Consider the following 16,212-nt stretch of genomic DNA (forward strand, 5'->3'; position numbering starts at 1 on the left):
ATGGCGGCGGACTGCATGGACGAGCAATTCGATGAGTACCTGCGAGAAACCCAGCCTGTAGCAGAACAAATTGTACACAGTGTACTGCAGGATTAGGGTATGAGAAACAAGCGTTCACTTCCGTGTATATATGGTTATTTTGATGTCTCTACTTGTGTTTGTGCCTGTGTTGGATTGATGTCCAGGTTTACAAGGCGTAAGTAGTAGACACTATCCTGGGTGCAACGACCCTGGAGGTAGCCATAGCTCCATGTAGGAACTCGTCTAACAAGTTGTCCACAACCCGATCTCGTGGGTCTAAACTTGTTAGGAAGGAACGCGATCATCGTCGCGGGATTGCCGTGGATAGGGCAAAAAAAAATGGGACTACCTCGAGTGCGACGACTCTGAGTGTAGTCGATTAGTCGCTCCTGCTGTGAGCGTGCTCCGTAAGCTGAGTAAGACCCGGATGGACGGATCGAGCTTGTTAGGAGCAGGTGCGGTCGTTGCCGTGGTTTGGCCATTCTTTTGGCAAAAACAAGACTGGTCTGAGTGCAGCCACTCAGGATGTAGTCGAGGTAGCTCTTTATGCGAGCCTTTCCAACGTGCTGTTTCTAAGCCAGTCGAGCGGATCAACTGAGTTGGAAAAAATGCGACTGCGGTCACGTGCGACCATCCAAGGTCGCGGCGGAACTCGATATGTGGAGGAGTTAGCCGGAGCAGTTGGTGCGATAAAAAATAAAGGCGATAAGTTATGAATGTAGCCATAACTTTCTTATCATTCACGACGAGTGGCCGATTTTCACAAGTGTTTGCACGTGGCCGTGGCTGTCGTGCGCCAGAGAAGGAATGTTCAACCCGAATATTGTGGCTCGTAGCCTCCAATATGTATCGAGGAAAGGAGATCTTCCAAGCCCTCGAGGATTCGGATATCACCGGGCATTTGCTTTTGGGTAAAACTTGCGCAGGTTTTGGACGTTCCAGGAATTCGGGATGTCCTGACCTTCGGGGCATTGTAGTCGATATGATCCTGGCCGTGTGACCTGCGGGCCCTCCCACCTTGAGTTGAGCTTGTGTAGGCCCGATTCGTCTTGAATACGGCGCAAGACCAGTTCGCCAACGTTGAATGACCGCTCCCTGACGTTGCGATCATGATATCGCCGGATCCCCTGCAGGTACCGAGCTGACTGGACAAGAGCGGTGCAACAAGCTTCTTCCACAGAATCGAGTTCTAACTGCCGCGCCTCGTCCGCCTCGCCTTCATTGTACATTTCGACCCTTGGGGACTTCCACATGATATCGGCTGGTAAAATGGCTTCAGATCCATATAAAAGGAAGAAAGGTGTTTGGCCTGTGGCTTTGGACGGCTGAGTCCGAAGCCCCCAGACGACATGCGGCAGCTCATGTACCCATTTGCCTCCCTTCTTGCTGTTTTCATCATATAGTCGCTTCTTTAGACCGTCGATTATCAAGCCGTTTGCCCGTTCGACTTGTCCATTGGCCCGTGGGTGTGCGATTGAGACATACTTAACTTCGATGCAAGCATTCTCACAAAACCCCCAGAACTGGTTGGCCATGAAATTTGACCCTAAGTCCGTGATGATGGTGTTGGGGAAGCCGAAACGGTGCAAAATATCTGAGATGAAATCAACAACTCGACCTGGCGTGAGCTTGGCGATTGGCTTGTACTTGATCCACTTAGTAAACTTGTCGATAGCCACCAAAACATGGGTAAAACCGCCTGGCGCCGTCGTGAAGGGCCCGATCATGTCGAGACTCCAACAAGCAAAAGGCCAAGATGGCGGTATAGTGATGAGGCTGTGCGCCGGAACATGCGTCTGTTTGCCGAAGAATTGACAATTTTGGCACCTGCGCACGAGATCCTACGCGTCGGTGACTGCAGTGAGCCACCAGAAGCCGGCCCTGTATGCTTTCCCAACTAGCGTTCTTGAAGTCGCATGGTTGCCGCAGATGCCTTCGTGGATCTCCCGCAGTATGTCGTAACCATCTTCCTTCGTGACACACTTCATGAGAACTCCTGACCGAGCGCCACGCCGGTAGAGCTTGCCGTTGACCAGGGCAAAGCCCTTGCTTCTTCGCAAGATGCGTGCCGCTTCTGCACTCTTGGCATCAATTCCCGCTGGTAGCCATTGGTCTTGAATGAAGTCGATAAAGGCCGCTCGCCAGTCCTCCCCCAGCACCATAACCTCTCGATCAGGTAGTTGGGAACCCGAGTCGATGGTTACCTGCGGAGAAGGCTTGATGGATGGCTGATCGAGCTCCTAGATGAAAACTCCCGGCGGGACTTGAGCGCGCGTTGACCCCAACTTGGACAGGATATCCGCACCAACATTGTTCTCCCGTAGCACATGGTGAACCTCCAAGCCGGAAAACTTGCTTTCCAGCTTGCGCACTTCCTGTACGTATGCATCCATTGTCTCCTTGTTGCAGTCCCATTCCTTATTGACCTGCTGAACAACAAGAAGAGAATCGCCATATACGAGTAGTCGCTTGATCCCTAGTGATATCGCCAAACGAAGCCCGTGAAGCAAGGCTTCATACTCGGCTTCATTATTGGATACCTTCCATAGGATCTGAAGGATGTACTTCAGTGTTCGCTACGTGGGGAGATAAGCAAAACACCAGCGCCCCCACCGTCGAGCTTCAGGGACCCATCAAAATACATGGTCCAGTGCTCTGACTTATCCACTGGGGTTGGGACTTGATTCTCCCTCCATTCAGCCATGAAGTCGACTAGAGCCTGTGACTTGATTGCAGTGCGTGGCTTGAAGTCGATTGACAAAGCCCCCAGTTCCACTGCCCACTTAGATATGCGTCCCGTGGCATCTTGATTATGGAGAATATCCGCCAGCGGGAAATCCGTAATCACAGTGATCTTGTACTCGTCGAAGTAATGGCGCAACTTTCTTGATGTAATTAAAATTGCATATAAGAGCTTTTGAACAGCTGGATACCGTACCTTTGATTCGGAGAGGACCTCGCTGACAAAGTAGATAGGCCTCTGCACTCCAAACGCATGGCCTTCTTCGCCTCGCTCGACTACAATAGCACTGCTGACAACGTGGGTTGTGGCCGCGATGTAGAGTAGTAGATCCTCTTCCGGTAGCGGAGCTGTAAGGATCGGAGGTGACTGGAGGTGAATTTTCAAGTCTTGTAGAGCCCGCTCGGCCTCCTCCGTCCATTGAAACTTGTCTTGGCGTTTTAGGAGCTTGAAGAAAGGTAGTCCTCTCTCCCCGAGTCGGGAGATGAACCTGTTCAGGGCCGCCATACAACCTGTCAGCTTCTACACATCCTTGATTGTGGCCGGAGCCTCCATATCAGTAATGGCCGTGATCTTTACAGGGTTGGCTTCGATGCCCCGGTTGCTGACGATGAACCCGAGCAATTTCTCTGAAGGTACTCCGAAAACGCACTTGGTGGGATTGAGTTTCCACCGATATCTGCGTAGACTGCTAAATGTTTCTTCCAAGTCTGCGATCAAGTTATCAGAATCCCTGGTCTTGATGACCACGTCATCCACATAGGCCTCAACATTCCGGTGCAGCTGATCCGCGAAACACATCTGGATCGCACGTTGGTATGTTGCTCCTGCATTCTTCAACCCGAAGGACATTGTTTTGTAAGCGTAAGTCCCGTACGGGGTGATGAAAGCAGTCTTGATTTGGTCCTCCTCCTTAAGCGCGATCTGGTGATAGCCTGAGTAACAATCAAGGAAACAAAGAAGGACACAACCAGCTGTCGAATTGACAACTTGGTCAATGCGCGGCAGCCCAAAATGATCTTTAGGGCAATGCTTGTTGAGATCAGTGTAATCGACACACATTCTCCATTCGTTATTCTTTTTCTTTACAAGAACGGGATTCACTACCCACTCTGGATGGATTACTTCTTTAATGAATCCAGCCGCGAGGAGTTTAGCGATCTCTCGTTTAATGGCCTCACGCTTGTTGTGAGCAAGCCTCCGCAGGCGTTGCTTCTTGGGCGTAGCCGTCGGGTGTACATTCAAGGCATGCTCGATCAACTCCCTGGGCACCCCTGGCATATCCGCTAGTTTCCACGCGAATATGTCTCGGTTAGCCCGAAGGAAGTTGATGAGCGCGAATTCCTATTTGTCATCCAAGCCCGCACCGATGACGGCGGTCTTAGATGAATCTCCCTCCTGAAGCTGGATCGTCTTGAGGGCCACGCCATCAGTCGACTGGATGCTTGACTTGCTGGCCTTCTTGGGGGGAATTTCCAGCCCGGACTGGGAAAGCTACTGCGCGGCCGTGAGTACTTCTCCCGAAGCATCTGGCGCGCGAGTAGTCGAAGCATATTGGATCGCCTCCTGATTGCAGTCGTATGACTTCTTCAAGTCGCCGCGGAGGGTGAGCACTCCATCGAGTCCTGGCATCTTAAGAAGCAGATGGACATAATGCGGCACTGCCATGAACTTGGCAAGTGCCGGACGACCCAGTATTGCATGATAAGAAGATTCAAAAGTAGCCACTTCGAATTTGATGAACTCGGTACGATAATTCTCCCGCGTGCCAAAGGTGACTGGGAGGACCACCGTACCAAGCGGATGCGCCGCGTTGCCTGGGACGATGCCGTAAAAGGGGGACTTGCTGGGAACCAGCATGTCCTTGAAATCCAGGCCCATTTTCTTCAGAGTGCTGACGAAGATGAGATTGAGCCCGCTTCCGCCATCGATGAGGACCTTGGTAAGCTTAACCTCTGCCACCACAGGATCCAGGACCAAAGGGAACTTACCGGGCTCTGAAAAGCTCATCCACTGGTCATCACGAGAGAACGAGATGGGGACCTCTGACCAACGGAGTGGTCGTGGTACCGCCGGCTCAATGGACAAGATCTCCCGAAGAAGCAGCTTCTGGTCCCGCCTGGAACCGAAATCCTCATCTCCTCCGAAGATAACGTTGACAACCTTCGAGGCATCCTGAAACTTCGGATTGCGCCCCTGGTCATCGTGGTCGTCATCCTCGGGTTCTTTGTCAGCAGGCTTCTTATTCTTCTTTCCACCACCGGTGTTGCTGAACGTCCTCCGAAGGTGGAAGCAGTCAATGGTGGCATGGCTAGCGCCCGGATGCCATGGGCACTTCTTCTGCAGGAGTTTCTCGAACTCCTCCTGTGTCGTCGACTTCTTGCCCCGCGAAGGATGATCGATAGCCACGATGGTGGCGCGGACGTCGAAGAAGCGACGCGTGTAGGACCGCAGGAGCTCGTTGCGTTCTTGCTTGCACTGGGCAAGATCATGTCGAGTACCTGCACGAGCAATCGCTCCCTGAAAATTGTCGATGAAGACCTTCTTAAGTCGTTCCCAGGAGTCGATGGAGTTGCTGCCGAGGCTCTCCAGCCAAGTGAGCGGCGCAGGATCCAAAGCCATCGGGAAGTAGACGACTTTGGTAACGTTTGAGCCCCCTGCTACCTCGATAGCCGTGGAGTAACAACGGAGCCACTGCTGAGGAGCCTGCTTGCCGTCGTACTTGGTGATGCCAATGGGTTTGAAACCCTCTGGGTACTTGTAGCTGCTGAAACGTGCAGAGAAAGCAGGAAATCAATTGCTACAGTCAGTACCTTCGTTTTCGACTTCTTCGCGGGTCTTGCGCCTGGAAGAAATCACGGTCCGCGCATCACGGCCTTCATTGATGTGCTAGCGCAGATCCTCCGGAGGAAGTCGATGATTGGCTTGTCGTGGCTGACCCCCTTGCGGTGGCTGCTGCCTCCCGCCAGGGATCTGGCTCCCGCGAGCGTTGTCGTTGCTGGGCTGGTGTCGAGGACGGCCGCCAGCCGTTCGGCTATGAGCCTGGCTCCGGCTCTCACCCACGCGCTCCTCCCTGATGGTGGGCGCCGGGTTGTGCTGATCCAACTGGATCCAGGCCCTCTGTGCATAAAGGAGAGCTTGACGCACTTCCGGATCATGGCTGCGCTCGAGGATGGCCGTTACCCTGGTGATGTTGGCCACCGGAGTCCGGAAACCCCGCTCGCTTACGGCGGCAAACTCAGGGTTGAGCTCGCGATGCATAGATCGCCTTCGCTCGTTGGCCCTCCTCCGCCGGATCGCGCGGGCCCTGTTCCTGGCCCTCCGCGCTTCGCGATCGGCGTCGTTCTCGTCACCGGCGTCGGCTGTGATCTCATCCTCAGAGATTGCTTCAAAGTTGACGATGAGGAGGTCCCCATCGCCCTCGCCTTCTTCGGCCATCAGCACCTTGCGGGAGGAAAGCTCATGAGAACTTTCGTCGACTAGTTCAGTCGACCCCTCCGCCACGGTGGCCAATGGCCTGCCCTCTTGAAAAGGCAAGGGCTCAAGGTGGGCCACGAGTCGACCCTCTGCCTCGAGTAGATTGGGGAGCGTCATGCCCCTCCAGTGCACCACGTGCCCCTCCGACAGAGAGGTGACCACCAGATCACCGGTACCGGAACAACCCGAAGCCCCCCGACACGCGGTGGCTTCAGGCTTTCCGACCTGGAGTAGCAAGTCCAGGTCCTTCTCTAACATGGAGAGGGACCCAGAGGCGTTGGCCTCCTGAAGATCAGTGGCCGATTCGCACAAGCCGAGTTGAGATCGGTTATGCAGATCCCTAGATTGGAACGAGTCCAAACCAGGGGAAGTTGTCGCGACACCAGAAGAAGTCGAGCTTGGAACAGATTCCATCTCGATCTGTGCCGCGGAAGCATAGAGCGACAAGTTGTCAAGCTTGTCGATGAACTTGTTGAGGCCGCTGCGAGGATTCGCAGCGACGGTTTTCGGCGTCATGTCGACGAGGAATCGCCGAAAGTTGCCCGCACCATCTGCGATGCAAACCCACGAGCCAAAAACGAACGTCGTGCCCTGAGAGGGATCTGACCTGGCGAAATTGAACGATGCCATCGAGCTCGCCGATGGATCTTCGACGCGCTCCCCTACCTGGCGCGCCAGCTGTCGGTGTTTAACCGGCTGCCCACCGAGGGATATACCCAAGGTGGTAAGTTTTGGGTGAGGGGACGCCGAGATCAGGAACTCGAAGGTGCAAGGAACACAAGACTTTAGACAGGTTCGGGCCGCACGGAGCGTAACACCCTACGTCCTGTATGGTGGTTTGTATTCTCTTTGGTGTAGACTGACCTAATGATCTTCTGTTTTGAGGGGGGTCCCTGACCTCCCTTATATATCCGAGAGGTCAGAGTTACAAAGATGCTAACCAACTCCCGTCGAGGGATCACGCCAGAACACATCTCGAGTAGATCCTCTCCGTGTTGGTTAGCTCTATCTCCTATTTAAACGGGATAAACAAGAGATAAAAAAAATGAATAAGAGATAAGACGGGCTTAATCTCTTAAACTTCGTAACGTGCCCAGCCCGGTGGCCCCGAGTCTGACAAAACCCTAGATGCATATTCCTAGAAACCCGTGTACTGAATGTTAGAAACTGAGTCCGACTAGTGCTATGCTAATAGGACCGGTAGAAGTTGAGTGATTTCCTGTCACTCGCACGATATAGGAATTGGTTGCTTACAATACTGCAATCACTATAAGGATGACGGACGGGATTACGTGTAGTATCTTGGAAAGAAAGGATACCCCGTCTGTGTTGATGAAATTGGTTAAGGTCGCAGTGTGTGGTAGTGGCAGTTAAGTGTTTGAAAGTACTAGCCACATGCCGTGAAATATGGTAAGCGGTAAGCCTAGTAACCAATCGGCCCGGCAAGTGAACTCGTCCCCCACCACTTGACTTTTATTTTATGTTTACATGCACCGACTGTGAGAGTACGTTCTGCAGAGCAGACGGGAATACGGTCATATAGTCGCGATACATACGTATGTCCTGCACATTGAATGTGCGTATGGTCCTGCAGTCGCTTGTGGTGGCTTTGTTCCACGATCCGGAATGAAAGACAAACGGTTACTTTGGAACGACCCGTTGGTGTTCCAAGCGTGTGAGTTAGGTTTACCTTGCAAGGGTTAAAATTCGATTCAGAATCGTCCGTTTCTTGCGGAGATTGAGACTACTTAACTCTTTTGCCACATAGAGTAACAAGAGAAACCTTATGAGGAGTAATACTGAGATATGTTTTAAAGAAGCTCTACCTTGCTTGAGTAGCTATAGGTGCTTACCTAGAATGGTTAAAGGAATTAGAAACTGAAAGTTAAAATATGAAATTAAGGATCTACTCTTGTTGCTTTTCAGCAAAAGCTAAACCCAGAACCTTTGCAAAACCTTCATGGTCTAGTTATGGACTAAGTATACCCTAATTCCGGGTAAGCCTTACTGAGTATTAGAGTACTCAGCCTTGCATTTTGACTTTATTTCAGGTAATGTCTCTGAAGACCCTACTCTTCCCATGCCTTGGCCCTATGCTTTGCCTGATGGTTGATCCGTGGAGTGGGGCCCGTCCCCGGCCAACACCGATCATAACGAGTGATGTCATGCCATGGCTTAGCATGATGTTCATACTGGCGATGTGTACAGTTATCGTACTTTGAATTCCGCTGCTGTGAACTTAAATTTTTAAAACTGGTTTGTAATAACTTTATCAGTCTAGAACTTATGCTACTCTATAAATTCTTGTAATATAAGTGCTTGTGATGTAAAATATGATGATAATTGTATCTCTGGACTCGCCTTCGTGCGAGGTACCTTGTTGGATCCTGCTTTCGGTGGTTAATCGAGACGTTACCCGACAGGCCAAGGGGTTACACCGTTTGAAGTACGTTGGAGCCCTTGCAAGAGGACTTACGTACTTGAGTCGATGTAATTCAGATTGGTTCTGCCAAAAAACTGTTGCATTTTAACGCGTCCGGTGGCAAAAATGTAGGAGCTCGCACAAAACTAGCATCTCAAAGAAGCACCCTCCGCAAGGATGGCAAATATTTAAATATCCCCTTATCGCTGCTGCTGCTGTCCTCTGCCACCGGGCTCAGAGGAACCCTCGCCTTTTGGGTTCAAGACGGGTTGAAATTTTGGCCCAAGCTCAAATTTGGGCCTAAGCCCCGTCAATGACGCGTCGGGTCGAGTTTTTCCAATTTAGCCTGGGTCGGTCAACTAGCGAGGTCTGGCCTAGCGGTCAGGGTGGGGTGAGGCGGGCGCTGCTGGGGGAGGGGGTAATGCAGTCACGTTGTAACTTGAGTGACTTGAGTGCACAGGCGTTCGATATATAGCACGTGCCTTCGAGACGTGCTATATAAAGTCTTTTTTCAATTAAATCACTTTATTTATATTTTTAGTGATCATCTGCACTAATTTGGCTTGTTCAAATTTTTTTTAACAAAGTTGAGTGATGAGCACTAAAAATCAACTTCTTACATCGGGTGAGTTTCATTGATTTTTTAGTATAGGTAAATAAGTTTTTGCTTTTGTACCATTAGCTTTTTGCATCCTAGATGGTTCTCATTATCCCTTCCTGTCCAATTTAATATGCACATATTCAGAAAAGGTCTGACCGTTCGATATTTTATCATTTGTCCTATGATTCGGTGACATGAAAGGTGTTATATGGTTACTTTACTTTGATCAAAATTACCAATTCGCTCACAATTATTTGAGGTCTACAAACTATTGATTCAAACGGTGCTGATCTAATTAAATACAAAACTCCTGCTTGATTGATAAAATATATGGAGAGTTGTAAGTTTTCTTGGTATTAACTTAATATGTTCAATATTTGTTCATTTACTGTGAATATAAACTTTTTGTTTACTATATTTTTAAAAACACATGCACGTGGCACATATATCTCTATTAGTTAAGAAAAAATGAAAAGAAAAATAAAGATCGATGCACTGACATGTAGATCGCACATATGAGCTGAGGAGATGAGATGAAAGGGGAAAATAGAATCTGCTGCAGTCCAATATCTTAAAATTTGATTTCCTTGTGTCTAGAAGAAAAGGTGGTGGTCTGACCATGGTAGGCGGTAGCCCGCAGGTTGCTGATCCGGTGGTGAAGCACGCGCAGTACGCGGAGGTGCCCGTCCAAACAAAACCTTCTCTCGCCTTCCTCGCAAACCGTCTCCGAGTAGGCACCCTACTCAAAAATCCATCCTCCTCCCTCACGCTTCCGAGCAACACCATCGCTCGTCTCCGAGAACCCACCACCCACTAGACCGCCTCGCCGGCCGCTCCCCTGCTTCCGCCGCCGCCGCCATGGTGCTCAAGGTCAGTACGCCTCCCCGCCCATCCTGCTCCCCTTCCTGCCCCAATCTGCTGACGCCCAGCGATTTTTGACCATTCCTGACGGTCTCGGTGGTGGTCCGAATCCAATCGCAGGCGACGATGATCTGCGTGGACAACTCGGACTGGATGCGGAACGGGGACTATCGCCGGTCGCGGTTCGCGGAGCAGTCCGACGCCGTCGCCACCATCTGCAACGCCAAGATGCAGGTCTCGCTTCTCTCCCTTGCCCGCGCGCGCGTCGCCGCCACAGGTTGTTACTCTGTTGTTCGCTAGAGTTTTGGGGTGCGGGGTCTGACGGGTTTATTCTCGGGGAGCGGTGGATTTGGGCCGCTCAGGCGAACCGGGAGAGCTCGGTGGGGGTGCTGGCCATGGCAGGCAGGGGCGTCAGCGTGATCGTCAAGCCCACCGACGATATCGGCAAAGTCCTCGCACGCATGCACGGTACGCGAAATCCCCGCTAGCCACCTGAGTTAATTTGCTGTATCAACATGTCATTTGATAAATCCCAAACTGCACAAGGTTGCTCGCTGAGTCGCTGCGCAATCTATCAAATAATTCAAGTTGTAACTTGTATGGCGTAATGTGACTACATGTTTTCTGTGTACTACCAGTGCTAGTTATAACCTTAGCCAGTTAGCTGACGTTTCCAGAATTTATGTTGTAAGAAACAGAAAGAGGTGTTACCGAGTAAATATCTCTGCAATGCTGCTTGTGCAACATGGTAATGCATCCTGTTGTTCATCTATGTAGCAGTTATAGTTGAATACTGAAAATTAAGCATCATGAGCACCCTGCATTCAGTTAGAGGACTCGCTTCCTGCACATATCTAGTGATCCTCACTTTGCAGACACTTATATATTAGTTGATACTGCAATTGCTGAATTTGGTTGACTTGCTAACCTAGTTAGTGGATTCCATTTCATTACAATATGGCATAATGAAGAAATTATCTCTTCCACTGTCTTTTATTTGTAATTTGTACATCAACAAGGTCTGAAATACGCACCTTCATCAGTCATTTCTTTTCCAGTTATGTTGTAGGAAAACTATTGGAGCCTTATAATATGTAAGTACTTCAGCATCCAGGGAGTGTTTCTGTGTTATATGTTTGACATAAAGGGAATTACGAGATTCTGGGATCTTCTTGTCCCCCTGTAGATACCAGATAATACAACTTTCTAGGTATTATATTTTTTTTTATCTTGTCTGTGCATAAATGATTGTTCAAAATGCTGCTTATGGAAAATTTGCTTCCACCATGTTATAGAGGACTCAAGAGTCTATTTTTAGGTTCAGGGCTGCAAATTGGTGGTGAAGCAAACTTGACTGTTGCTATCCAGGTTGCCCAACTTGCACTTAAGGATCGGCAGAACAAACAGCAGCAGCAGAGAATAATTGTTTTCGTTGGCAGGTATAGTCTGATGGCTTCAGTGCTGTTTTACTGATCATACTTCATTATTCGATTTCTATATTTCTCCCTTGCAGCCCAGTAATAGATGATAAGGATGTGCTAGAGGCAATCGGGAAAAAGCTGAAGAAGAACAATGTTGCTCTTGATGTTGTTGACTTCGGTGAGTCTGACGGTGAAAAGCATGAGAAACTAGAAGCTCTTGTTGCTGCAGTGAGTAGTGGTGGCAACAGTCATATAATTCATGTCCTTCCAGGAGAAGATTTCCTTTCTAATGTCATCCTCAGGTAAGCATGTATTGTGTTATCAGGTTCTAACCTGATGCAGCAGCATCTTATCTCTAATAGCTCTGTCCTCCTGCAGTTCATCAATATTAGCAGAAGACCAAGAAAGTGTTTTGGCTGCAGGTTTTGAATTCGGTGTGGACCCAAATGTAGACCCAGAGCTGGCACTAGCGTTTCAGGTCTCTATAGAAGAAGAGAGAGCAAGGCAAGAAGATGCTGCAGAAGAATCCTCTGAAACTAAAAGCACAGGCCAATCTTTGACCTCGAATGATGACATTGTTATGGCTGACGCAGAATCTAAACCAAACCCATATACTGAAGACAAGAGAAATCTGCAGACAGTATGCTTAGTGTCATTCAGCTAATCCAATCTATACTTCCGTAAAACTATACACTGTGAAACCACCTCAGCCAGAAGGTATTCTCTGCCTTTGATCAAAGTTCAGGCCACCAGAATAGACTTTTCTGCTATGTGTGGTTATTTCAGTGTTCGTTAGATTTGGGAAGGAAAGGCTCGTTAGTTTTGTTCAATGGCTTCATGTATCCAGACTATTTGCTGAATATGCATTGGATAAGAATTCTTTGCAATCCTGTTAGAACAGATAAGAAGTGACAGGTCAATGCTATTTTAAAATAATGTGGCATATTTCTCAAAAAAGTTGTTAACTGATCTTTGCATTGTTAATATAAATGCTTCATTAAGCTTTTATGCGGTAAGCTAAGGCCATGCTGTGTTATCAGTCTAAAGCATCTGACCCGAATATGTGGAATTCATATGCTCATATGACTGCTTCTTTTCTTTTTGCGATACCCAAGTTCTGTATATTTCTTTTAGATTGGTTGGATTTGAGGATGCTCATCCTTTCAACACGATTTGAATGATTAAGGACATTGTTTCTTCTTATAGTTGGTCATGTGGAAAATTTATAGTATTGGTGTAATACAGGGTGAGGTGGATCATTGCAACAAGCTTGTGCGATGTTGATAGAAGATGGCAACCATGGAACTTTACGACTGTTAGGTGTTGCAGATGAGGTGGAATTAGGTCAGTAGTTTGGTTACTACAACATCTATCTATATCTTCATATTTTACCATCATCCAGTGATTAAAAGGATTTGTGAACAAAATCTAAGATCAAAGCTTACAATTATTTGGAAATAATAGTTACATAAGTCAATGTCCTTATCCATCCTACAGTGGTTAACCCACTTATACAAAACGGAGTTCCACTATTTTGATTTTTTTTCTTCTGAAAGGTGAATTCCACTATTGTCTAATAAAAGCAAGTTACCTTGTCAAGATTGTCCTTGAAATACGTGTAGAAATAATACACCGTGATACTCACATTTTTTCAGTGATAGTTTAAGTTTTCTCATGTTCTGTGTGCCATGCAGTTCTTCAGACGTCTGTTCAGGAAGAAGAAACTGGCAATCAATCTGACATGAGTGAAGTGTTTGGGGATCAACCATTTGCGCAATCTGTCACTTTTGCAGTGAGGCCTGGGACTTGATATTCTTTCAGTAACCATTATGCTTATTCTAATACCAGGACCAACTATTGATATACCAATAAACACTTCTCATAATTTTTTTGCAGCTTCCTGGTATCAACCTTGACAATCTATCTAACAAGGATCTGCAGGAATGGCATGAATTATTGATTGGCCCGAGTGAGGTATGTTTTTCTTTTCTTATAAGGGGCTCAGCTTGTTGGCAACGTTGATGAAAAGCCAGTTATATCATGCGCTTTTGGTTCATTAGCACACCTCTTGTCTGAAAATTCGTTTATGGATCTCAATTTCTCTTTGCTGCATTCTTAGAATCAGCTCTACAAATCATGTAGTTTGCATTTTTCTAATAGTAGTGTAGTAGGTGATCTTTAAACAATAGTGAAATTTTAGCTAATACACTGAAGTTTTGACAGCAGTATGCTTCTGTATGAGTAACAATAAATCATGACTGAGTGCCTATAAAATTTTTGTTTTGCATTGCTCGATAGAAAAGGATTATTATTCTCTATCTCTAGCTGAACTCTATGCATTCAGGACTGTATCGTGCCTATAATATGCTAGTTTTTCTTTCTTGACCAAAAATATATTTTTCTTTTGCATCGCCACTAGTATATCTGTTCACTATACAATCTGCATGTTCCTGTCATGGTGTACCTAAAATCTCGGTGGTGGAACGATGACATGTCTGCTTCAATTGGTGCAGGCAAAGAAGCAACGCAAGAAGCATAAAAAGAAGCAACACAAGAAGCGTGAGGACTGAGGAGAAGAAAGATGAACCTGAGGGTGACAAAAGTCAATAGTTAGCTGCCCCTTGCAAGCTCCATTGTGGGATTTGACTGAAACTCTCCATCGTGCCTGTGCAGCTCTGCTGTGCAACTACTGTAAGTGTGTGCCCGATGATTTCCGGGGGTTTTCTTCTCAGTATATAGTGGTCAGTGGATCCAGCTTTGAGATGGAAGTGGTGGTAGCTTTACCGTCAGCTTTCACTTAGCATTCTCGAAAATTGATCAAAGGAATGTTCTGTACTGGATCTGACCGTTTCTTGAGGTTGACCATGACCACTGATGGAGATGGGAGAGCAGATAGTAGTCTGTTGGGAGAGAAGTTACATTACATTGGTGTATCCTTTGGATGTCTGACCTTTCTGAATTCTCATCATATCGCCGCTGCAGAACAATGTTACCATGAATATAAACTGTTATGCGAGAGGCAACATTAGGACTGCGTGTTTGCAAGTTGTTGAAGTATTATGTCACTACCCCAGACAAGTTTTTCCCTGAAACCATATACCATCACAGATGGTCTTTCCTGACGGTAACGTCACGGATGCTGCGTCAGCGAGCGTCACGGATGCTGTGTCAGCGACTGATTGACAGGTAAGAGTTTCCTGTCGGTGTCTTTGTAAACCGGCAGGAGAAAGTTTCCCTGTCAGTCGCGCTACCGTCAGTGAAAGTTTAAACCTTTCCCGTCGGCCGTGTTCCGTCATGGAAACCAAAAACTTCTTTGTCGGTTTCCCACCAGCAGGGTTGCAGAATGTATCTAATTATTCCATAGTTCGAATTAGTCATGAGCAAATTTGGCACGGTCCAACCCTACTGGGCTAAGCCTAGCCCATGGATCCACCAGGGCCGAGGAGCATGGGTAAACAAGGCTGCAAAAAATCAGCCCAACCCACTTTAGTACTTTATTTGTTTTTGAAAAAAATGAATAGGCAGCCCAAGCATAACACAGGCTTAGTATAATACACATGCTATTTCTAGTTATGTTGGGAGATGAAATACACATTGGGGCTTTATCATAGTTGAGGGTAGTTCAGTCGACTAAATCCTCATGTTGGAATCTATTCACTCGGTTGGAGTCATTAACTTAGCATGGTTCAGGTTTAGTTGAGCGTAGCTTCAGTTTCTTTCGATCTAAACCCTTAGTTTTAAGTTTAATTTTATTTTTAGCCTTATTTTCTTTAGATTTAATCCGTATAAGTTCAAATTCTTTGCAGATAAGCCTCTGAAATCTTATTTTAGTCCCAACTTCTTTATTTTAACTCCGATTTAGTTGATTCTTGTGCTCATGTGATCCATGTGATCCTTGTGATGAGTACAATAGTTTTATATCCTTGTTTTGTTCTGTTTCTACTGTTTGGTGTACTATTTTTATTTATTGTTCTTGTTTGCTTGTACGTACTTATGTGATGCGATAGAACGTGCGCAGTTCGAGGTTCCTTGAGACAAAGGCTTTAAAACTCTAAGCAGCAGCAGCAGAACTTTGAGGAAGGCAAGTATCTTTGATCATACTCTTTGATCCTAATAATCATAATAAATACAATTTTATGCATGCATGTGTGTTAACTTGATGGATCCTAATTAAGGATACTAGAACATTTGGCGCGCTTTGCCCGCTCTAATCATGATTTTAACAATGTCACGACCCAAAGACACTAAACATGATTAACAAATTAAACAAAATCACCATGAGCATCATCCAAGCATAATGAAGCATCATGTGCATGTAATTGGCTAGGGTTAAGTCATTTTCTTGCTTTGTTTAAGTGAAGGTTATGAAGAAAGTTCAAATTTTGCTATGTGGCTATGCCCCCAAACATTTTATTCAAATACTAGATTTCAAATGTTGAACATTTAATAATTTTTGAGATTTTTTGGATATTTAACCCGAGTCATAAAATTCTTGGAAAATTTGAAAACTATGGTTTTGCTCGAATGTTTGTGAGAAATCATTGATAGCTTTTTTGAGTGTTTGTTGTTGCATTATGTTCTTGGTAATTTAATCTTCCTCCAGTAAATTTTTGACGATTTTTGAAGCCTGAGAAGTGGCAGTTTTGAATTTGGAAGTTAGAGCTTTTCT

The 16,212-nt window shown here is 46.9% G+C and overlaps 1 protein-coding gene across 3 annotated transcripts; it reads left to right on the forward strand.

Annotated features, from left to right (window-relative positions):
- Positions 1 to 9,900: 9,900 nt before the first annotated feature.
- LOC112873765 (26S proteasome non-ATPase regulatory subunit 4 homolog) lies at positions 9,901 to 14,575 on the forward strand. Of its 3 annotated transcripts, none has more exons than XM_025936811.1 (10): positions 9,901 to 10,131; positions 10,243 to 10,356; positions 10,485 to 10,590; positions 11,441 to 11,561; positions 11,636 to 11,845; positions 11,922 to 12,260; positions 12,789 to 12,887; positions 13,238 to 13,335; positions 13,440 to 13,517; positions 14,057 to 14,575. In XM_025936811.1, the coding sequence occupies exons 1-6, from the start codon at positions 10,120 to 10,122 to the stop codon at positions 12,205 to 12,207; spliced, it is 849 nt and encodes a 282-aa protein (XP_025792596.1). In that variant the 5' UTR covers positions 9,901 to 10,119; the 3' UTR covers positions 12,208 to 12,260; positions 12,789 to 12,887; positions 13,238 to 13,335; positions 13,440 to 13,517; positions 14,057 to 14,575. The 3 variants fall into 3 exon arrangements, with proteins under 3 accessions (XP_025792596.1, XP_025792597.1, XP_025792599.1); XM_025936812.1 differs by having other exon boundaries at positions 11,447 to 11,561; XM_025936814.1 differs by lacking the exons at positions 12,789 to 12,887; positions 13,238 to 13,335; positions 13,440 to 13,517; positions 14,057 to 14,575 and having other exon boundaries at positions 11,966 to 12,096.
- Positions 14,576 to 16,212: the final 1,637 nt, after the last annotated feature.

This window comes from Panicum hallii, chromosome 9 (assembly GCF_002211085.1).
Source record: "Panicum hallii strain FIL2 chromosome 9, PHallii_v3.1, whole genome shotgun sequence".
NCBI lineage: Eukaryota > Viridiplantae > Streptophyta > Magnoliopsida > Poales > Poaceae > Panicum > Panicum hallii.

Excerpts from the sequence above, each read along its gene's own strand:
- LOC112873765 (XM_025936811.1), top strand. Across the intron at positions 10,357-10,484 it reads TCTGCAACGCCAAGATGCAG|GCGAACCGGGAGAGCTCGGT; the intron begins GTCTCGCTTCTC and ends TGGGCCGCTCAG. Across the intron at positions 10,591-11,440 it reads AGTCCTCGCACGCATGCACG|GTTCAGGGCTGCAAATTGGT; the intron begins GTACGCGAAATC and ends GTCTATTTTTAG.